This window comes from Dromaius novaehollandiae, chromosome 5 (assembly GCF_036370855.1).
Source record: "Dromaius novaehollandiae isolate bDroNov1 chromosome 5, bDroNov1.hap1, whole genome shotgun sequence".
Lineage (NCBI taxonomy): Eukaryota > Metazoa > Chordata > Aves > Casuariiformes > Dromaiidae > Dromaius > Dromaius novaehollandiae.
Window position 1 is genome coordinate 2532439 of NC_088102.1, and position 24314 is coordinate 2556752.

At 44.8% G+C, this 24314-nt stretch overlaps 1 protein-coding gene across 2 annotated transcripts in view; it reads right to left on the reverse strand.

Moving 5' to 3' along the window:
- MDGA2 (MAM domain containing glycosylphosphatidylinositol anchor 2) overlaps window positions 1-24314 on the reverse strand; it is a 373737-nt gene that overhangs the window by 95315 nt on the left and 254108 nt on the right. For both annotated transcript variants that reach the window (XR_010389253.1, XM_064511798.1), the window contains exon 8: window positions 13665-13958. Coding sequence is in view for 1 of the 2 variants with exons in the window: in XM_064511798.1 (XP_064367868.1) it covers window positions 13665-13958 (294 nt within the window). In the remaining variant the exon portion in view is untranslated. The remainder of the gene's footprint in view (window positions 1-13664; window positions 13959-24314) is intronic.

Below are 24314 nucleotides of genomic sequence, written 5' to 3' on the forward strand. Positions count from 1 at the left end.
TGATGCTTCTATGGATCCATCTGGAGCAGGACGGAGGTTCAGGCGGGTGCAGAAAGCAGCCACTGGCCCCCGAGGACCATCCACCCAGAGCATTGACCCCTCACGGCAAACGCGGCAAGGAGAAGCCAGCCACCTCCCATCCCTGCAGGACACCTCGCTTTGGGAAATACTGAACCGCAACCGCTCCGTGAACGCCTGGAGCTGTGAACACGACTAGCCGGGAACACGGCACGGCATCCAGGGGAGTGCACACAGCCGGGGCCAGAGGGGACAAAGGAGCTGCTGCCATACCTATATGTGCTATAAGAACATAAAGGTGCAGGCCAAGATATGTGAGGTGGCTGGAAACAACTCCTGCTTTTAGTGATGAGCAATCAGTAAGCACACATTGTTGAATTTCAGTTTGACGGGAACTGATTACATATCAGACACAGATAATTTTTTCCGAGAAACCCTTCTTGATTTGAAAAGAAAATCAAGAAGGCCCTTAGAGTAGCCACAAGCTGCTAATTTCCTGCTTTAGAAAAAGAAAACAACATACAACTATCAAAATTTCTTTTCAAGGAGGCATTATGAAGGACCAGTCCCAGACTAAGTAAAATCCCAAGGGCCGCAACATTATGAGATGTGTCACAGCAACCATCCTGCATAATTTGTCTAAAAAGAGATAAGCCACTAATTACCAATTTTCAGAAACAAAGCTGTCCGAGCTCATAGGAGGAGGCAGGAATAGAGGATTAGTGAGATAGGATGGATATGCACTGATTTGTTCTGTGTGACTGTCCACTAAGGCATGGATGACATAACCTAGGGAAGAGGTTTCTTACTCCTTCCTCTAATTCATTTAATATGAATGTTTCTTTTCTAATCTGCCTTTGCAACGTCAGGATGTCAACATGCTACCTACATACTCCAGCACACGCACGTCGTTATCCAAGACCAAATCCTCACGGGTTAGATGGAGTGCCTCAAAGAGATGACATGAATATTAGCAGTTAAAGGGTCTTAGTCTTGCTTAAATGAGAGTAGATACAAACGCATTATCCTCCATAAATCATGGTGGTCTTCTGGCTCCACAGGGTTCAGTAACGCTAGGTGTAGGGAAGGGAATTACTGCAAAGTACAGGGTCAACGAGCTTCCCAGGAACTCCTCATCTCATAACTGATGTGACCTGCTCGTAGGGAGCATAGGCAAGACATGATCAGACTGCTTTTGTTTCTGGTTCTACATGTTTATTTTTTTGACCAACAAATTCAGTCTGGTCAGATTTAAGTATGACAGCAAACTGGCTATCACACTCAAATTAATGAGATCAGAAATTAAGAAATCAGGTAATATTTTTAACAGAATCACAGGTCTGGTAATACTTGGCCTAATTTACATGCAAGGAAGAAGACTAGCTAGGATTCAAATTAATTTTTAGAAGGCAAATATTAATCCAACTTTTGACAAAGAACCAAATTCCCTTCTGGCTTAAATGGGCAAAACACCAAAATCAATGGAGCTGACTCTATGTTCATCACTAGGAAATACAGCTTTTGTATCTTAAAAGCATGCACCACTTCAGCAGCAAACAGCTTAAAATGCTCAGTCTAGGTTGATGATATTAATATAATAGGATAATTAATTAATATAATAGGATGCTTTTTCTATCCAGGATTTGTATAGTTTTCTTCTTTTCAGACATAAATCTTCTGGTCCAAAGGAAAAAAGAGGGTACAATTGTGGATGCACTAAATAACGGGCACACAAAAAAACATCAGGAACAAAATTAGAACCAGACAAGTCCAGAACTTAAGAGGCCTCTGGGGATATCTGAGCTTATTACAAATTACTTTTATCTCCTCTCCCCTCTAATCCATTACAAACAGGACATAGTTTGTTTTCCTAACAAAGCTGCAAGCAGTAACTGTACAATAAATAAAACTCACACCAGTGTGGCCTCATTCATTTGGAGCTTTGGTACTCAAAACACAGCACCAGCATCCAACATACTTGTGAATAAAACCAGTGGCTTTCTTCTCAAAGGCCTGTAATGAGTAATTAGGAGAGGAAATTGGTTGGCTAATTGTTGTGTGGGTTGTAAGCGGTAACACGCCACTAGGCTGAAGGATTTCCAGCTCAGACAGTCACACACTCAGGACTAAAATGAAGGAAAGCACAATTAATTGGGCACATCCTCAGCCTGAACCTCACGCTCAGGAAATGCCAATGCTGTGAAGAGCCTAAAGAAACAGGACGGGTGGGAGCAAGGAGGGAGATGGTGGGAACTTCTTTGATTAGCATCTCCAGGAATGGGAAAGTCAAGTACTGATGATTTGGTGGTTCAACAATCAGCGCCTGAGAAGTCACAAACCTGGGGCCTTCCAGGCGCTGCGAAAGAAGAGAGTGAGTTTTAATCTGTACGTGATTTAAGAGAAAAGGTTAGGACTGCCTCAAATCAGAAGTCGTAAATAAGACAGAGAAGACTTGTAAGTGAACTGACCTTGACATCGCAATTAACGGCCTCTTTTGAGAGGCCAGTGCTGGAGAGATCTCTTCTCCGAGAGCCTGATTAGGCCAACAGCCAGTCTGAGAATGATTTGCAGAGAAACACATTTGCAGGGAAGTTGTATATAGTAACCGTGACAATCCCGCGCTGCTAATGTGGCTTTGAGCTGGACAGCTTTGCAAGGACAGAGCGTAACGAGGCTAATCACCTGCACCTGGAGAGCAAAAGGGATATGAACAGGAGAACGCGGGAACCTGATCCTTTGGTGGCTTTCATTTTCCTGACAGTATTACGTAATACCAGCATTTTCTCTGCAGTTAATTAGAAAGATGGATTTATTCTGACTGAGTTTAAGAGCCACGTCATATGAACAATATTTGATACAGAACTGCCAAGCGCTTGCATGATTTTCTAAAAGGGTTGACCCTTCTCAGATGTCAAACATAATTCACACCAATGGGAAGAAATCAGCCTAGAAAAATATAAAACATGTATTTCTTCACAGAGGAAGGGTGTGAACAAACATCAGCCCAAAAGAACCACCAAAACCTCTAGAGAAAACTGGTGGTGAACCAGGGAGCTATGAGAAAACTATCCACTGGCAAGTACAATACTTACCTTTAAAAGCAGGATGGGAGGAGGAGGGGCTGGAGAGTTACTGCCTAGACAGCTTAATTTTAATTCCCAGAAACGTTCTGAAACAAACAATCAAATAATTCATCAGCGCTTGAAAGATAACACTGAATGAGTAACTGTCACCAGAGATTTGTCAACAGCAAATCATGTCAAAATAATCTAATTTCCTTCTCCAACAGTGTAAGAGACAGGCGGCTGGGGAAAAATAGCTGATGTCTTGCACCTTGGCCTGCACCACCCCTCTGATGTTTCCCACAACACTGCCATGAGCCAGCTTGAGAAGCATGACTCTGTGCGGGGTAGAGGGTGGCATGAAAATGGTCAGCGAGTCTTGCTCACAGAGTCCTCACCAATGGTGGCCGTAGGGCAGGACCTGGTCCTTCCCAGGTTGGATACTCAGGAAAGGATACCGAACTGCACAAAGAAAGCATGAAAGACTGATGGGTGGCTAGCAGTCCTGCAAAACAGTCGTGCTGCCAGGTCTCGGTCTGTGATGGAGGAACAGGGCTGCCGAGCAGAGCTGTGCTCCTTCTCTGCCTGGCAGCAGTGGACACGAAGAGATGTAGCGGTGTCCGGGCCTGGGAACTGCACTTCAAGAAAGAGGTGGACTAACTTAAGAGAGTGCATGTGAAAATAGTACCAGGGATCACATCTAGAAACCACAGCCCATAAAGAAAATCTGTAGGAGATGGGTCCACTGAGTTTAGAGAAGCCTGAAGGTAGACATGAGAACATGCTATGTAAGAAGCAACTGAAAGAGGATAAAACACGTCCACTGCAGACTGGACAAAGAGTAATGGGCTTAAACTGTAACAAAAGAGGTGCAAACTAGAGAGAACTGGAGGCTAGAGATAGAACAGACGGCCCATGGAGCCTGTGAGGTCTCAGTCACTGAAGAACTTCACCAGTTTTGGCAAACCTCTCTCAGGAACCAGGTGGGGCTGGTTTAGGATGGCGCACCTTCTCAGCAGGGCACGAGAGCCAGTGACATCCTGCTATGGTCAGGAAGACCCATGTACATATACACTGCAGAGAACATCCTCTTCCCTAATTTTATCTTACAAAGTTGACTCTCTCCGATAGAGTGAGATGTTTGGTTTTCTGTATTCAGAGTTACAGAGCTTAGCTTGAAAAGGATGACAAAAACTACTGATCTGTCTTTTCATTCCACCCAAAAAGACTTAAATAGTGATGATATATATGATGCATGTGTTTTCCCTCTGTGGCTCTCAAAATACAATGGCATATGTTGAGGGCACCAGAGACAATACAGGGAAAACGCATCTAATGAGATCATTCAATAAATAAAAGGCTTCACAGATGAAAGTGCTCAGCACGATTTTACTCTGTAAGCCTAAACACATCATAATTATCATTACAAAACATATTACAAAAGCAACTGCACCTGTTGACCTTTCCAGTGCTAACCAGGACCTCCAAGAGGAAAAACAACCATCCCTAGTTCCACAGTTCAGTCCTCTGCCATCTCATTCAAAGTAAGAGCAGGCCTTGCTCTCGCCTCTACACCTCCACAGGGAAGTCCTTCTTGCTGAAAACAAGGAAATGAGGATAGATATATTTTATGAGTTGTTACAAACAAAGTAAAAAGGAGAAGCTGTGCAAATAATAAATATGAATGATAAAATAAATCTGAATAAGCTGCTACACCTTTGGGGAAACAATAGATTAAAAGAGGAGAGGATAAAAGTGGCTTTATTGATAAGAAAACATATGGATGAGCGGTATAGCTACAAAGTACCCTGGAAAAAGTGAGAAAATATGTACCAATTGTGAATGATCAGGATATGTTTTAAATGGCCCGGTCTACCTAGAAATAGCAATTCCTCTAAAAACTGTACATGAGTCTCCTCTTTGTTTGCTCTCCAGACTTCTTATTTACCAACCCAGTGGATAAATGAAAAGTGTGAAATTTCCCTTTCGCTATGCAGAAGGCTTCTGACTAGACGAAGCAGAGAATGAGAAATCCCGTGGCTGAGAACGGTCTATTAGGACTTTCCCCACGGAAGGGACTTGCCCGGCTTATGAACGCTTCCAGCAGCCAGCAAGGAAATGGGAACCCGATGGAGTGAATCCCGCACACGCGTGGGGAGCAGCGAGAGGTTGTCAGCCCCTCGTTGCAGAACTTCAGATCAGCAGCAGTGGACAAAATGTCTGAATAATAATAATAATAAAAAATACCTGCCATGAGGGCATGCACAGAGAGTGGTAACCTTTCTTCAGATATGTATTTTACCTTAAAAACTCTACTTTGCAAGGCTGCTGTAGTCACGAAGTCAAACACTCAAACATTAGACAGTTCCAGACTGTAATTATTTATAGAGCAAAATAAATGATCATGTAACAAAAAACTGCACTGTAACACGCCACCATTCACAGACAAAATTAGTTACGTGCATATGTCAATCCACATAATCCTAACTTTTCAATGCTTCATTCTGTAATCAGTGTTAGCTAAAAATGCATATCTTTTAATTATGGGGAAAAGTCTTCTCAGTAGTATGGGACAAAAAAGGTAAATATATTGACTTAGTATCTTCCTCAGTTAAAACTACCAAATGCAAAAATTCAGCTAAATGGCCAACAGAATTATTCTGATTTACCTTTCCATTAGTCAGTTTGACTTTCTTATGAATTGGCACTGGCCAAAGCACACATTTGGGCCTGAACATTGTGTACGCTTTTTACAGCGAAAACAAGAACACTACTGCAGAGTATCTTAAATTATTAAGAAAGTACCGGGGGGGTGGGGGGGTGGGGTGGTGAGGGCACGGAGCTCAGAATGCAAAGTCAGGATAAAGCCTGAGGCGAGATGAAAGCAGAAATGCCCTTGGGTTGCTCTTCTCCTCCGGTGCTGGTCAGCAGCAAACATTTAGGGAAGAATGGAAAAATAGGATGAGCAGAAAGTGCCACGTCCCTGAGGCCCTCCCAGCATCTCCCAGCCTGTGGATTAAAGGCTTCTGAGAAAGAGGTGGCACCTGCATCACCATCACGGTGTTTAATTGCTTCTCACGAGGCATAATGATCCTTCCCATGATGATTTGGGGGGATTTCACTGAATACCGCAGGCCCTACAAAGACACCTCTGCAGATTTCCCTCGCTCCTGCATACATCTGCTCCTTGATTCCTGTCTCCTAACGCCGAGCAAGCCCATCTGCTTCAAATGGCCTGGCTGCACCTTCCCTGTCCCTACCTGGGCTCAGTTTCAGGTGCCCATGGGGCGCTCGCGTCTCTGCAAGCCATGTGTGCTGGCCCATGTTTGTAAATATCATTTAAGGCGCCCACAACATGGACTTTACTCATGTCTGAAATCCAGATTATTGCCCTTGGTCCTGAGCTCTGGTCTTCCCAAACCATCACATATGCCCCCAGACATTATTTCCCAGGACTTACCTTTCAGCCGGCATCTGCAGGAGCACTCCACTCCCTGAACATCCCCAGCCTTTGGACTGACTCATTTCTCCCCACTGCTTTGCGGGAAGCCCCAGGATCTCCGCTCTCCTCACTACTGCAGGATTAGGGAGGAAGCTCCAGCTTCGGTGTGTCTTCATGGGCACTATGAAACCAGAACTCCACAAACTGGAGCTGTGAGCTGCCACTGTCACAGCCCTGTAGCCCTTTAGGACTGTCACAAGGTGGGAGGGACCACCAGTGGGACCCTCAAAACTCTTCACCCTCACCCCAAACAAGCCCTGTGCATGACTCGGTCAGCAGGCAGGTGCTCCAGGGCAGCCCTAGACCTCCAAAAGCTACGTAAAGCCTTATTTACGGACATGCTCCCATGGAGCATCCTCAATGCTGGCCCCATCCTAGCTGTCCCCACCCCGCCGTGGGGTTCATCTCACCTCATGTTAGTCATCAAAATACTACAAAAGGCACCATGCAAAGATGCTTTATCGAATCCTAAAACAGATGTATGAAAGATGTAGGGTGAAACATGATGGAAAGGGGCCCATCTCACACGGCGTACAACAGGGTAAGGCATCTTGCAGGAGGGGGATGAGTTGCCTAACTTTTAGAGGATTAAAGTTATACTGGATGAATCCTGCCCCGCATGGTCACATCTAGGATGGAAGCTCCCAGGTACCGGAGCTGGGGCCAGTCTTCCCTTGGCAGCAGCACTCAAACCACAACCCCACCACGTTTCAACCCACCATTTCCACCCGCCGAAGGGCTGGAGCTCAGTGGTGGTTGCTCCAGATCACTCACCCCTCTCCTGAGCTTTTGGGGTCTATCCCACCTTCGTGGCATTCGCTGGGAACACCTGCGCAGCACGAACGTGCGAAAAAAAGCTACCATGGTTAAGGGAGAATATGTTTCTGCAAGGAAACATGAATGAAATACTGCGTACCAATGGATTAAAAGGTGCCATTTGCCCAAGATTATCAATGCTGTCACTCAGATCCTTTTTGGAAAGCATGATATATCCAGGAGATGTACAGCATTCAAAGACACCCTATTCTGAGGCTACGTACTTCAAATATATATATGCAACATTTGCATCTACTTCCATTTCTCTTCTCATTCTCATTTCTTAAAAACAAAACAAAAACAAGCAAAAACCCCCAAATCCACAACTTTTTTTCTGTAGGGTTTCTGTTGTTTTGTTCCTCAGACACTGATGTAAACAGCTATGTCATATACGAATGTCTTCTACAGATCAATTGTCAGAAAGCAACAAGTGTAAATAATTTAGTTTTTCCCCATAGCATTAGTGTATAGCTCCAGGTTTGAGCTGCTGCACGGTCTTTTGGAATTTCTAACGAGGAAAAGGTACATCTCAGGCAGTTCTCTCAGTGACCAGTGTTTTAAAACTAAATAAAAAAAACCCTCAAATGATCTCATTCACATTTACAATTTTCCATGTTGCCAATGTTTGCATATTCATTACCTCTACAGGTCACTAGACACATATTGCTTTTGACCTTGCTAAATGTCAGAAAGCTCCTAGTATTCTGCTTTGCTGATCAAGCCATCAATTATTTCCATATATTTTTCCTCCCTTGCTATGTTCAGATAAATTACGTACAAAGTCATAATTGCTTATCCACCATGCTGAAATTGTTCACCAGGATCCTTCTCTGAGGATTTTTGAGAAGATATTTTGAATTGCTGTTTTAAGTAACAGCACCGAGAGAGCATTATGGGAAATTCCCCATCTAGGAACCAAGGATCTGGAAACTCTACCCAGAGGTTAAACCCAAGGACAGTGGGTAACACCGTCAGGATTGCCTAAATATATATCACCAAGGGCAAGGCTGAATCTTTAAGCTCACATAGGCAGTACACAGCCGTTAACTGTATCTGTGCCATATCAGGAAAGAAAAAAAAAAAAAAAAAAAAAAAAAAAAAAAAAAAAAAAGGAAAATACAGGGAAAAATTGCAACTGAGGGGTTCAGAGTTTCTCCAACACACATTCTCATACCAGGATGGAGAAAGTAACTGCCGAAAGCAAACTGATGTGATAAAGACGAATGGGAGCGACATGTACTTTAAAGTTTTAATGTTGTTAAGGTCTTTTATTAATTTCTATACTCAAAAAGGACAAGAAAAATGGCACAGAAACATAAACAGCATGGCTCCATCTTGCTCCTCTTTTACCCTGTCTTCTCTCCCACTGCAAATGGCCTAAATCAAAACCAACCCAAAACCTAAATGCTGTATATGGAGAATAACTATTAGCCAGTAACCCACAAAGGAAGAGTTCAGAAAGTAACACAGCAAACAGCTTGGGAAGGGCCTGGGTTATATTACAGTGTCCTGAATATTAAGCAGGTTCTTCCATCCAAATCTTCGACCATTATGTGAGGTATGTGCATAAAATGGAAGATACTGATCTCCTTTATCATTTCAACCTGCTTCAAAACTAGTCTTCAATGGCTACTTAGAAATGAAGACATTTCCCCCATCCAGTTACTTTTCTCACCTACAGGGATTCTCTGTCGACACATTTTTTAGTACATTTCCACAGTTAAAATTTTATGAGCAGATCTGAACATAATATACATAATATTGATGTAAAAATATTTCATTAGGCACATGTTTAGATGGTCACAGAATAGGTATGGTAACATTTCCGAGGTGCCGTATTGCCTGTCCAACGCATAAAGGAACATTTTTTCCCATCTTCAGCTGCAAATATTGTCCAGAGTGCAAATGGAGAAGACCCGGTTCTGGGCTCTCTCATGCTGATGGGAAACCAGAACATCCCATTTATGCCCCACTGATTCACTCCAGATTTGCAATGATGCACCTAAGATCATAATTCAGCCTCATATTTCTTACTAATTAGCTCTGCTCTATTTCAGATATAATCCCTAAAGGATGCTCCAGTTCAGTGTGATTTCATTAGTTGTTTATAATTTATGACAGGGTAAGAATGACATACATAGGCTTGAACTCAACCCGAAAGGACAACTCAAAGTATCTCAGTGTGGTCAGTTCTTCTGCCAACCAGGTTACTGTGAAATATATTGGTGTTTTAAGATGCTTTACAAGTACTCAGAGACCAACGCATTTGGAAAACAGTTTATATTATAAACAATATTTTATGTAGCACCAAAGTCAAACCACGGCATATAAAACGCGCGCCCAAGACGCAATGTCTACGGTGACAAACGGCTCTGTCCTTGCCGCTCTCATCGCTCGCGAAGGTGGGCGATGCAAACCTTGATTACACCGTACCTGCCGGCGTTTTTATCTGCCGAGCAGGAGCGAAAGCGGGGCGTTTAAGCTATTGCTGGGTTCCAACCTGCGTGCCCACGGCAGGCTTTCCCTTATTTATTTTAGCTTTTATCAACCAAAATTTGCACACGGCGGTGCGAAGGGCGGTGGGACTCCGAGCATTTTTCTCAAGTTTGGACTGAGGGAGGTGACCTAGAGCGTTCGCTCCGCAGCGGGATTCGCACCGTGAAGCAGAAGGGGGTAACACACCGCCCCGGCGAGGCAGAAAGTCCTCCCGTAAGCAGAAATCCTCCTGACGCCCTAGAAAACAGGACTGCGCGCTGCTAACTCAACATCTGCTCGCACACCCACGCATCATATCAAAAGTGAAATCAATGAGTTATTATATAAATCAAAGTGTTTCATGAAATATCTATCCCTGTTTATGACTTACAGAAGCATCTAAAGTAAATATTACAAAGTTACTCAAAAGAAGTGATTTTTATAACGACTAAATAAATGCTATGCCAGTTACAAAACAACGCTGAAGTCAATGGGAACACACATGCTCTTCTCCCATAAGAAAAATAATCAAAGCATTACATAATACCTGCTTTGTCCATTTATCTTCAAATTGCCACTTGCTAGTTTCTGAATAAAGTGAGTAGAAATCTGAACAAGGACAGATTAAAGAAAAAACTCCTGTAAATCCCCATTATGCTCCTGCTTATTATAACCATTTTCAAGTCGTGTCTCTGATCTCTTCCAGAATACATGAACTGCTGCATATAATGCAGTGCTTAAAATATCTGTACATACATCCACAGCTTTTTCCTCCAATATTACAGTAAAATAATAGCAATCCAAGCAATCCATCCCCCAGCTACCTGATGCTTTCAGCCCACAACATCCATGGGAGTCAGTAGGAGTTAACCCACTGGGTTCAGAGCCCAAGAAGGGTTTGTGGGATGTCTACACAACCTCCTAACATCCTCCAAGTCCCAGACTCAGCCATCTATTTCCAAAACATTTACCACCTAAGTGAAGAAAATAACATCACCTGTTTGAAAGCACTGAAATGGAGACAGGAATAAATGATTTATCCAGTGAGCTCTGCATCAGAGTTTCTATGACTTCCAGAGACTTGAAATCAAGTCTTCCAGGGTAAAACATGGGGGACACCAGAGATGTTACATAGGGCAATGTTAAGAGCGCTTCTGAGCGCTTGCCCTTCCAGTATCTCCCAGCTTCTGAGGACTTCAGAAGGAAAAGCGAGTTATTGTCTGAAAACGTGTGAAACAGGGCTCGCCGGGGTTTGGAACGCTCAAGAAATAAGATGAGAAAATCTTAAAATCGACCTCTCAAAGAGGGAGAAGAAGGGAGGCAGTGGTAACAGGACAGCCTGCTTGCCCTTGTGCCCGGTACCCGCTGGAGTGGATTTGCCTTCAGAGGATTCCTCCTGGAGCTCTCACTTTATCTAGACCACCTTCCACACGCATATTTGTACATGAGCCAAATTACTTGAAGAACGCTCCTTCATCCACACTTTCATCATCCACACATCATCACACGGAACCACAACGAGGATGCTACTGGCAATCACGTCGGACTCTGCACGACATGTGGGAAAGATTATGTATTCTGACAAAAAGAGAATATAAACTAAATGGCTAAGATGGAAGATCCAGGCGGTCGGAAAACAAAAAACTTACAGTTCTCACAGCAAATCAGTGACAGAAAAGGGAAAAGAAGCCAATTTCTCTTTTCCTCCTTACTCACGAGAACCACTGCCACACTGTTTGCATATCGGTTCTTGTCACAGTCTTACAAGAAACTTGGTGAACCTGCTGTTACTGAGTTTATTATTTGTTTTTCCCCTCTGCCGTTCAATATTGTCGCGGCCTGCAGTCACCACAGACACCAAACTTCAGCCCAAGCTCTCTGACAGTCTTGTACGTTATCACCTTTCTCGCCCATCGCTGTTGCCTTCCAAAGACCTACAGTCTTCAAACAGAGACGATTTCCACACGACACACTGCTGCTGCACTACCGAGGTGCAAGAACCCAGCGTCCCAAAGAGCAACAGGGTGGCAAGGGTCATGCAAAGCTTTCACAACCCAATTTTCTTCAATTTACAACCGTACAGAGTATATTGGGTAATCTTTCCTGGTGTTTTTAATGTTTGCGACGAATGGCAAGGAAGCATCACAGCAAGGCTGTGGTAGTCATAAATACCCTGGCAACTGAAACCCTGCAGGGTGGCTGTGCTGCTGTCCTCTGCGGAGGAGCGGAGGAGCGGAGGAGTGCTCGTGTCTCCAGCGGAGAGAGCAGGACACGCCACGCCAGCTCTGCTGCTCCGGCCGCTGCAGGCAGCTCTGCAATAGCAACTGCAACAGCAATCATCAAAATAACCGTGACCCCAGCAATACCGACATGAGTGAAAATTCGTCCATCAACAGTTAGGTTTTGTAGTTACTGCAGCAGATGAAAACAGGACTCCGCAGTGCTACTACAGCCCTGAATGAAGGCAGAGCTTGTCCTGCCCTTGTGCAGGCTGGCCCAGCCCGTTGGTACCAGAGGTGGTTTTCCCTTCCCAGGTGTGTGCACTCCATAAGTGCCTGCGTTAGGAGCCTAAGCGCCCTGAAGTCCTTTTACCATCAGCAGAGGAGGAGACACCTCCGGAGGGCTGGATCCAACCCACTGCCGGGATCTCTACAGAGGGAGCAAAGGACATCTCTGCTCCTCATTTCGATAGGTCAGTGAAGCACCTAGAAGATGGGAGGGATGGAGCCAGACCTACCATGGATGAACCCCCACAGGTCTGGGAAACGACCATGCAAGAGGCTTCAGCTCACTCCGGGTGTTGTCAGCGCATGCGACTGCTCGCCTGCGACATGCGTGCGCGCTGCTAAAAAGCAGTACCGGAGCATTACCGTGTCTTTGCATCATTAGCATCTTTGCTAATGAAACACGCCGTGGGCAGCTCTGATGAAAGCGCTGCCACACCATGTAATCAAGTGCATAAATAAATTGTTATACAACACACCTCGAAAAAAACAAGCCAGCTGATTATTAATAACAACTGTGTGTATCGCAGCATCCCATCCCTGGAGGCCTCCAAAGAGGTCAGTTGGGTTGAACACGCAACACTTAAAAAGCAAATTGCCCCCAACAAGCTGAGCAGGCACCTGAAAGTGCAACGAGTCAGGCTGCATAAGTCACTTTTAAAAAAGTGAAAATAACTGCTGACACTCTGACGGGCACATCCGAGTCGCTCCGCGAGCATCTCTATCAGCTGCACAGCAGCAAGGAACGGCGCCTCGTTCCCTGCAAACCACAGCAAACCAGACTTCATCTTCCCATCATAACGGCTGAGCATTTCCACAGTAATCGACTTCCCCCTATTTTTCCCTTCCCAGTCCTGAGGTTGACAGTTCCTGTTCAGAGCCAGCACAGACCTCTCTGCAGATCTGTATTCAGATCACCTAAGACGGAGCAGGTCTTGCTCTCATTTTTTTCATTTTGTTTACACAGTATCAACAAATGAGATCAGTATCAGATCCATATTTATAGAAATATGTCCTCCTACCTCATGTACTTGTTCCTGTGTCTAAAAATTTAGAGCTATGCCCTGGGAAAATGATGATTGCCTCATACTTTTTAAATATAAATGGGACTCCTATGTCATTTTTACTTCTATATTTACATTAAAATCATGAATTCAGGGAGCCAACCAACACAGCATCAAAAATGTAACAAACATAAGACTCTTGCTGCTGTGTATCTGGGAGGGGAATAAATCAGCTTCTTTTTCTCAGCAAAGCCACATGAAAGGAAAATCAGGGACTACTTACACTGCACAATGAGCTGCACCAAAGCTTCTCTGGGCTTCACGTTAAAACCGTTGTACTGGCTGGTCTGGCACCTGTACGTTCCCGTCATCTCCCTGGACACGTTCACTATCCTCAGGATGCCGTCGTAGCTCTCCGTCTGCATGGCTCCGTCCGGCATCGCCACCTCCTTGTCGGCTCGGGACCACAGGATGATGGGCTTCGGCTTCCCCGTCACCTGGCACTGCAGCTCGATCGTGTCCCCCTCCCGGGTGACCAGCGGCGACTTTTCCTGAGGAACAGTCAGATTGGGCGGCACTTCCCATTGCGAAGGAGAAAAAAGAGATAGGTCAATAATTAGTTACGGAAATGTCCGGTGGCTTTCTTGCTTGTTAAGTCATAATTATATGTCAAGAAATAATTTACATCCATAGAGCAATGCACGTGGATTATGTGTATCAGGAAACGATGCAATGCCGCTATATTTATGAGATAAAGTGCTCAGCTGCTTGACGTGGTTAAAATAAGATTTAACAGCCCCAGCTATGAAACTCGCTTGCCTCGCCGTGGGCGTTCGAAGCGCTGATGTGGTACCCCACCGCACAGCAGCTCATTCGACCACCGGTCACGGCTAGCACTTTATCACCGCAAGTTACGGCTTTCCTTTTTATGCGTATTTGGCACTAAAATCTGTCTTTTATAACAGACTGGCTGTCAATTTTATCAAGCTCACAAGAGCTGTGCACCGAGGAATAATTATGCTGATTCACAAATCAGCTCAAAATTCATAAACTGAAACCAAAATGCAGTTACCGTGTTTCTATCACAGGAGGTCTACTAAAACATTATTTTTTTCTAGAAAGGTAGGTGAATGAATCTGGAAGGAGTATGCAAACAACTGTTTCCAACAAGAGTTGGACAACCCCTTTGAGCAGGAGCTCCTGCGACCGTGCGTGGAGGGCGGTCACCACGCACGGTGCCCCGTCAACAGAGACGCTTTCCAGCTGACACCGCAGACTCTTTGTGTCACCGGTCCCAGGCAGCGAGGAGAGGAGGTCATCCCCACCGAGGAGATGCTGCTGTGCTGGGGACTTGATCAGACCACAACCCACTTGTCCCTCCTTGCAAAAGGTCCAGCATTTGCACAACAAGCACCAAATGAATTTGCAGCCAGTTGCGTCCGAGGCGGCCCTTCCGCCTTTGCGTTTTAGGCAGCTACACTTGATAACTACAAAAGCACCACAAGGTCCACAGCCCCGACGGGAATATTTTTGCCATGTTCAATTATCGTTCCCTTCTCATCATACCTATATTGGTTTTACAGCCAATCTTTTTTTCTACTTCTCCCTTAGCATACCACAAATGAAAGCACTATCTCCAGGAATATGAACATTGAATAGATGCTTTGGTGAGCTGCGGTCCACGTTGCCTGCTTGTGTGCATCTGCCTATCTCTGTACTTCTCACGCCACTTTTTTAGAGATAACCTTCCTGCTCCACCCGACGCAGACACAACCTGCCCTTTAGAAATGGGTTTCTAAAAGCGAACGAGCCAGGCACAGCGAGGGTGGCATCGGTCATTGCTGGTGATGTGGTCCAAGCACCCTGTGTCAGATGCCCATTAGCTGCCCAGAAGCATTGTTTCTCACCTCTTTTGGCCAGTTCTGCCTTAGTCGCAAGAGACTTTCCCAAGAAAAGCACATGCATTTGGTGTGAATGGAGGGAGGGAGGGGAAGGACTTTTGCTTTTGACAAAATTCCACCTTTTTCCCTAAACAACGCATCTCCCCTGCAATACTTGCAGAGCAGCGCTATCGGCCATGCTTCTTGAAGCCAAAAGAAATGTTTCATGGTCAGCCTCATAAATCAATCAACAAGCAAGTGCAGTAAGGCTGCTTGCAGCTAGAGTCTACAAAAAGGGCAGAGGAAAGAACAAGTGTTTTAAGGAACATACATCTACGAGGCATCTATCCAGCCCTTCACCTGCTCCACAGAAGGACCCTGGCATGAGCCAGCGTGACATGCTACAAGAGCCACTTGCTGCAAAATCACACTCTTACTTGACAAAACAAGCACCACCAGCACTTGAAACAGGGATAGGATACAAATAGATGGAGGTGAGGATGGTCAGTTTTCTCCAGATACCTACAACGTTCTCCAGCTTAAGAAATTCCTTCACTAAGCTTTGATCCTTCACTGACATCGATCTAGCAGCAGTAAGTGGATGAGTCTAGCACATCCATGAGATGGAAATATAGGGGAAGGGGACGGAGACGCATTTGTGCAACCAGGGACTCAGGAAAGCTTGAGACAGCCGGACTGTGGGGTTGTAGAAAGGCATCAGACACGAGCTCTAACTGTGCAAGCCTACCACAAGCAGCAACAGGATCTCAGAGTTAGCGGCAGGTCAAATTCAGAAATTAGGACACTCAAAGCAAACTGTGGCTCGTATAAGGAAGAAACTCAGAAAGACTAGGTGCTGGTTCCCACCATCATATGTAGTTTCGGGAGGAAAGACATAGGGCTTTGCAAAACAGATGCATGCAATTGAGGTCCTGTGCAGCTGTGAGCAAGTAACTGATCCTCCCTGCAACTCCATTTCCTTTCTGAAAAACAGAGATAGCAGTGCCACAAAAACTACACACTGCCAAGATAAGTACCACAGCCTAAAAGGTCTGCAGGCGGGATGATAAGATAGGCTGTATCAGTACCCGAGATGGAAAGATACCTTCAAATAACCTGACTCATCTCCTGTGGCATTTTGCAACAAAACCAGTGTCTGTCTTGTTGCAAGCCAATCTATACATTATCAGGGCTTATTGTATTTATTCGTATCTTTGTTACTGGAAAAAGAAAAAAAATAGGGAGAGCGCCACAGAATTTGAGAAAATGCCCGTTTGAGCCACTGAATTTGAGAAAATGCCTATTTGAACCTTTTCTTGCCTGATGATGACCCAAGACACAGGGAGAGGCTGGGGCATGGAGCAATGCTGGGGTGGCTGGGCTTGCTGCGGAGCAGGGCCCAGTGAGTAGGGGGGGCACGAGCAGGGTGCTGGCACCCGGGTGAGCAGGGTGATGCCACGTGGGTGCTGCCACCCGTCCCAGCCTCACGGTCCCGGCAGGTGCTGCTGGGGCACAAGCAGAGCCTGGGAGGGACCCAGCCACCCTGGCCGAGGCATCGGCACGTCTCCTGCAGCGCCGGCGACAGAGCCTGCCGCAAATAAAGGTCATGCCAACTCGCGCTTGTGCAGAATAATAAATTAGCTATAACCTATATCTGAAACAACAAACATTAGCTTATTCATGCAGCAAGTGGCTTAAAAAAAAGTTAATACTCTTAGCACCAAAATCTGTTTCCTAAAGCGCAGGGTTATCATTTGAAAAACAAAACCTCAGTTACACTGAGAAATAGATTCTACTTTAAAAATACGTACTATTATGATTGGGAATTGGCAGAGGCATACACATAGCAGGGCTAGTGTTGATACAAGTCCACCTGTGGCTCTTAAATAAACTGGTCTGAGACAACCATTGCCTCCAAAAGCCCCCAACTCAAGAGCAGTCCCTGACTTGCAGACAGGCAGATGGCAAGGAGGTATCCCGGACCGCTCCTCCTGTTTCGGAAGATATTTCCTAAGCAGACATGTCTGTCTGCTGCTGGAGACAGGAGACCAGGCTAAACAGACCTGCAGTCTTGTAATGTTGTTACACAGGACCCTTGATCCGGCCATCACTGCGAGCATAGGATAATATGGACTGAACCAAAATACTTTTTCAAAAATAAAAAAAAGAAGGAAAGGGGAAAGGGGAAGGGGCCAGAATGCATGAGCCTAACCCATTTATTCACTGCATGTTCTGGGTAGACATGACCCAGTCACCAGTTTTTCCTCATAAATAACCTCTGAAACCCTCAGAAGGCAGAGTGACTGTCCCCATTTTAAACGCTCAGATAGCTCAATTAGCCTGCTTGTGATTACAAGGGATAACAGCAGAAGCAAGAACAAAACCAGGTCAGAATCTCAGATTTATGTCTAAATCCTAACTCTATCCTTCCTTTTTAGATTAGCTCATGAAAAGATTGCACTTATCTCCTGTTTCTAGAGGTATATAAAGCATCTCCATTAACAGATACTTTATGTCTTCAATATAGTGTGCAGTGAAGGAACAACCCATGCTAGTTTTAAACAAGATGTTTAAATACTGAAAGTACTTCACTTACTGCAGAACTCAGTATGGACTACTGAACTCTGCTTCTCGCCAGAGAAGGCCATGAAGAGGTTTGAGGAGCTCTGAGAAGCGCTGCGAGCAGGGCACGAATGGGAGCAGAACATGGTGCATGTTGCTTCAGACCTGAACTTCAGGCATCACACAAGCATGCACCACCATGGCATGAACCTGGTTACTTCTATGTACGCTACTCAAAAATCATTCAAATAGGCAGAAGGCAACCAGCATGAGATGGACACAGTGACCTTGGAAATGGTGACCAAAAGGTCAAGGTAGATACGGAGAAGGACAGCAGGATTCCAGAGATCTTTTCAAGAAAATACTGAGGATTACAGATGGCGAAGATGAAGCAGGGGTTACCAGCATTTCTGTGTTTTATTGGGTGCTTTAAAAAGGCAGAAAGGAAGACCATGATGGCCCTGAGCCAACGACTGTGCAATCTAAGCAGCGACAGGGAACCTGTATGCTGAGAAGAGGAAGGATGATACAACCATTTCAGTAGAGTGATCAGAGTGCTTAAAATGGACTAATGTAATAACTAGTAATTATAGGATAAAGTTAAGCAAAGGAATGTTTGAGCTGTGTATCAAGAAATAATCCATACTGGAGTTTACTCAGAGATAATCTCCCAGAAGAAGTGTGGGAAGCCACATCGTTCAAGGAATTTAAAACCATCCCAGACAATGAAAACCGAAGAATCAACCCTATACTGGCAAGGAGATAGAGATTAAGTTATTTGGGTATCTTCTCTCGCTAATGTTTATGAATATGAAGATCAGAATCTCTAAAATTAAGCATCCCCTGCCTGATACATGGTTTTCAGTCCCTGTTCATGATTCGTAGCCCTTAGATGATGGAGGGGCTTTGTATGACAGAGGTAACCAGGAAGACTGAGCTCTGGTAGCTACTTTCGTAGGAAGCCAAGACGCTATACAAAACGTATTTGAGCAAGATTATTTAGCCAGTGTATTTCTTTTAAAAGAAGTGTTTGGGAAAATGAGGAAGCACATGCTGAAAGGTGCTCTAGAGCTGAGAAAGGAAAAGACCCCAAGAGAAACTGCTGATCTAGCCAGAAAAGCAACTGATTTCAAGAAATGGCAAATTTCTACTTTAGCCTTTCATCACCATAAATAACCATCTGGTTATTCACGTGGAGTGCAAATCAAGAGACCTGTAAGGACGCTCTCTCTTTCACTGGGACAGTTGCCTGGGCACTGTTCTGCACGTACGTGATGGAGAAAAGAAAGCATCGTGGCCAAAATTTTCTTGGGCACAAACCACTTCTATTTGCAGGTAAAGACGTGAACAGCAATCACAGATTTCATGGTGAGGTTTTCAGGAGAGTTCTGTTTAGAGAGTAGAATAATTTCCAAATTAGTAGTTAGCTCAATGTACTTCTAATACCTTAAAACGCCTCCCCACTCTGTCGTTAAATTCTGAAGTGGCACGAATTTTAAACGCAGAACATACACAGTCAGCAGCAAATTAGCCAAATTAGTTTCCAGCGATGCCTCAGGAGTCCTGCTGAGGAGCTCCATGAGCCATGTGCGACGCGCAACCACGAGCTGATCTCTTCTCCTCTCAGGAGGAGCATGAAGAGCTTCAGCAACGCGCGGCCCCTAAAGAAGGTGTCTGCTCCCAGAAATCAGAGCCGAAGGGAGTGTGCAGCGAGCGGCCGTGTTTCGGAGAAGTCGAATGTCCAGGGGGAGCCCAGGGCTGGGGAGGGAGTGGGCCTGGGAAAGCCCAGGGAGCCTGCCGTGATCACGCTCGCCCCTTCCCTACCGGAGCGGGGAGCCAAATAGCTTGGCCAACTGCTGTCAGCTGCGCTACGGAAAGGGACAGTGGCTCCCAGAGATAAAATTAAAAAGAAAAATCTCTGCACATTAAGTACTAAAATAGAACTATAAAAGAAAAGCTTTTTAGAGAAATCCAGCATTTATCTGTCCCTTCTGTTCACCTACTCCTTTCAAAGATAAACTCATAATGGCGCGCAGAAATAGCCAATTTAGTGCCATAATGAAATGTCTGTCTATTTTCTTGTAGTACACTGTAATTTCTCAAGGCTGTCTGTAAATGATCACTCTGGACAATGCTTAAGGTTTACAAATATCTTAATTAGGCCACCAATTATCTCACAGAAAGCATTTTTTCATTATGCAAAGAGACAGTACTGTGATTTTAGCAAACATTTAGAGCTAAAGCGAAGATCTCTTTTATGTACCATCAAAGGAAGAACAAGATGACCAGAGGACACTTCATAAACAGATCAAGCCCACAGGCTCCAATACATCAGCCTGGACCTTTAATTAATTCATTATTTAATAGATAGCTGATGAGTTTAAGACAGAAACTCTCACATTGTACAGTAGGGAGGATGCATGGCCTAACATACATTTGTTCTTTAGGAATTTCTTCCTGCTTCGCATATATTTAAGGCAGAGAAAAAGATCACATGCAAAGACTAACATGCTTTTCTGATCCACCTCTCTTTCCTGGTTACTATGAGCATATTTTGCTGTTTTTTGTTGCTGTTTTAACATCCCTTGCCCTCAGAGTCCCCACCACATGCACACATACAGGAGATTCATCCAGTCTTTCCATGATGTTTGCCCAGGGTTGGTTTATGGATGACAGGGCTTTTACAGGGCAAAGTGGCAGTATTCGAGTCTTCATTTCCACTTTTCCCTGACCTACTTTACTGAGATACGGTGGGGGGAGAGCGCCAGGGGATTAATTCAGGTCCATTTATAAAAGGTACTGGAGACATAAATCTATGCCTTTCCTGATAAGAACACAAAATATCAAGGGAAAAACCTTCCTGCTAAATGAGGTGAATACGAAGCATGCCGAAAGGCTGGCGTGTTCCCTCGGACCCTTGACTACCCCTTCCAGCCTGCCGGCTGCAGAGGACACCCGGCAGAAGAGACCTGGGTCTCCCTCCCTCCTTACCAGCGACACAGCCTTTGCTGCCTCGCTTTGCGACTCCAGCAGGAATCCTGTAGGCACGAGGAAAGGAGTATTCTCCTTGAAACGCAGTGAGATATTTAGTACATCAGGACAAGTCCTGGCATTTAGAGATTGTGTTCGTGCCTGGGCCTTATGTTCATTAGTACCACAGTGGTAATGAATCTTGATGAATCAGTAACGACCTTCAAACGGATACTGAAACTATTCCAGCTTCCACTTCGCTGGGTAACGAAGTCATACAAATAGGTAGAATTTCTTTGAAGAGACTCAGCAAAGCTGATCCCAAATGCTGAGCTATTTCACTTGAGTATTATGGGACAGTCAATTTAAGAGCTGACATAATTCATCACTGCCTGCAGAAATAGTGAAAAGCTTTGAGGCACGGCCATCTAACGGGTGCTTCCAATAAAGCCCAATTTCCCAAATGGTTCCCCAGCACGTAAAGGTAATGCCGTGGTTAGCACGTAAAGGTAATGCCGTGGTTGCTTTTTGCCAGAAAGGAAACGCATGAGCGCACAACACATCACTGCCCATCGCACCCTTGCAAGAAGGTAACGTCGCGTTTGCATGCGACTGCTATCCATCATGCCAAACTCTGCACTTCCCACAGGATAAACCTCTCTGCTGCTCAGTTCTTTAGCTGTTCGTAAGATGTGCATTAATACGCTTGAAGTACTTTCTTTTTTTTTTCAGATAAAACCTCAGAGATGGACCATTCCCTTGCATGTGAATCTGCTGGTCAGCATTTCTACCGCTAACGTCTTCCTAGGGTAAGTGAGGACGGAAGGAAGCTCAGAAGGTCTCTGCGCCAACCTCTGCTCCAAGCAGGGCCAGCTCCGAGGTCAGGTTGCTCGGGTGTTATCCAGGCTGGCTCCAAAAACCTGCAAGGATGGAGACCCCACAGTGACTCTGGGCAACCTGGCTTCTCCCTCATGGGAGAAAATTCCTCCTCATCTGCTGCCTGAAACTCTCTTTTCAGCTTATGCTGGTTGTTTCTCATCTTCTCTCATCCCACGTGCTTCTGCGAAGAGCCTGGCTCTGTCCCCTCGATGACTCCCGTGCATCCTCCTGCCTCCTCTGCTGCCAGGGTGCTGGGCATCAAGCAAGGTTGTCAGCACCCTTCTGCAGAGCTGCTCCCCAGCCTGGCAGTCACAGCCCATCACACTGCAAGGAAAAAGCCCCCACAAATCCCTCCGTGCTCCTTGCATTGCTCTAGTGCAGCATTTTTGAAATTAACTGAAAGTCTGCAAAACTTTGCAATGTCAATGCACATTTTTGGCATTATCAAACAGTAAAAATAAATACTTCTGATTGATACTTATCATAAGATTTAGCAAAAAGAAGGAAACTATCCAAAGACTCTGAACAATGACACAAACTAAAAATAAATAGTAAATAATAAAATAATAACTAAACTAAATACAGTACCTATTTTCCTCCCATCTCTCAAGGTTTGTGTGACAGACATACGTATGCCCAATGTTTCAGTGTGAGACATGCAGCAAAAACAACTGCAGAAATGATGCCTTCAGTTATACACACAGCATCTGATTCTGTACCACCGACCACAGCTCTTTGCATCCAGTGGTCCAGCCAATTTTCCACACACTTGGCGGTCCACAGCTCTCCAAACCATGCTCCATCAGTTTGGCTGTAAGGATACTACACAAAAGAGGGCGTTGAAGGCTTTGCTAGTGTAAACAGCATTCGTTTCTCTTCTCTTGCTTTCAGTAAATCCATGCTGGCTGTCTCCAGTCACCTGCTGGCCATTCACGTGGATGGACAGGGCTTCTAAGAGAACAAGCTCCACGATCTTTCCAGGGACTGAGGTGATGACGACTGGCCTGCAGTTCCCAGAATCTCCTTCTTGCCTTTTTTTTTTTTAAATTTATTTTTTGAGAAGATGGGCATAAAATTTGCATTTTTCCAGGCCTTTTTGGACCTCCTTAGATCACTGTGACCTTTGAAAGATAATCCAGTGGCCTTGCAGTGACACTAGTCAGCTCCCTTGGCATCCCCAGATACCTCCTATAGGTCCCTTTTGCTAAAGTGGTCCCTAACTCAGCCACCTGGGAAGTCAGTAACAGCACAGAGTGGCCCGGCTTTGCTTCCCAGGCTCCCATGCAAACCACGGGTCAATCCAGTCTTATTTCTCTATCGTACACAATATTCCTGATGAAACACTTGCAGTGGGCAAGGGCTCCAGAAACATGCGTCAGAGGGAATGTGGAGCTCGAGGGGGATCACTGAGAGGATGCTCCTGCAGCGGAAGATTCACTGCAGGGAGCTCAGGCACCGGTATCTGAAAGGCCATCTCTCAGCTTGCACGCACACGGGTTTTATGTTTACCTAGAGACTTGATCACTGGGTACGAGATGGGCAGCCTCTAAATTAAACAAGTGCACCACAGTTGTGAACTGCATTTATTTATCACCTCAAATGACCACAACCAACCACGCCATTGAAGAAGCTGCACGTGCAGAACACGCATAAACCATCTGCCACCTCAGCAGAACCAGGGGAAACCAGGCCAGCCTTCAAGACAGACCAAACCAGGACAGCTCAGAAAAGCAGAAAGCACATATGTGAATGCGTTTGGTGAAAAGGGGCAGAAGATGTCTATTAAATATTTTCTTTCCGTACTATAAAAATGTTTTCCTAGGTGTGTTCTGCGTTGTCTTACTTCTAAGTGACATGCACTGAATACCTCGCCCCGAGAACAGCAAGCACAATCTGCGGAAAAGCACGGCACTTCACATAAAAGACAGGCTGGATAACAGCTGTAACACTGACAACATAGACTAGCGTTCCGAAAACACAAGTGTGTTTTTAGTCTAGAAACAACCAGCAACCCTTTTTTGGTTGTAACTAGTTTTGGCAGGGAAAAAATAAATCTGCATTCAAAATATATTTTCCAGTTTATTTAAAAATATATATATAAAACAAGTTTTAGCAGGGCACAGTTGAGGGGGAACTGATTTAAGCTTTTTTTAAGGCAAGAGAAAGAAGATCATCGACTTTTCTTTGATATACAGGCATTGTTTTGAAAACAAAACAAAAATGCAATTTTGTAAAAAAAACAAATATTGGATAACAGATGCAAAATGCCTTCTGTTGAAAGGCATGCTTTTATGCTAATCTATGGGCTTTTACTGTTCGGGAATCACAGCAAAAACACAGATTGCCTCAGTTATTAAAAGCAACTACTGGGGGGGAAAGTCTAAGAAATCCATTGGTTACAAATCAGCTATTAGCGAAGAGATAAAGAAAGGCAGGCAATTACTACTGCGTTACTCACTCCTATTCCATAGCCACAACACGACATTCATTATAGGTTGAAGTAATAGCCACGATTTTACTTCGTCAAAGAGCGACATTTCTGTCACTGATCTGAAAACATGCATAAGAGACACTTCAGATGTTTTGCCTGTTGAGAATAGCATGAATCACCAACATGCAATGCGTACTCTTAAAAACAAGCT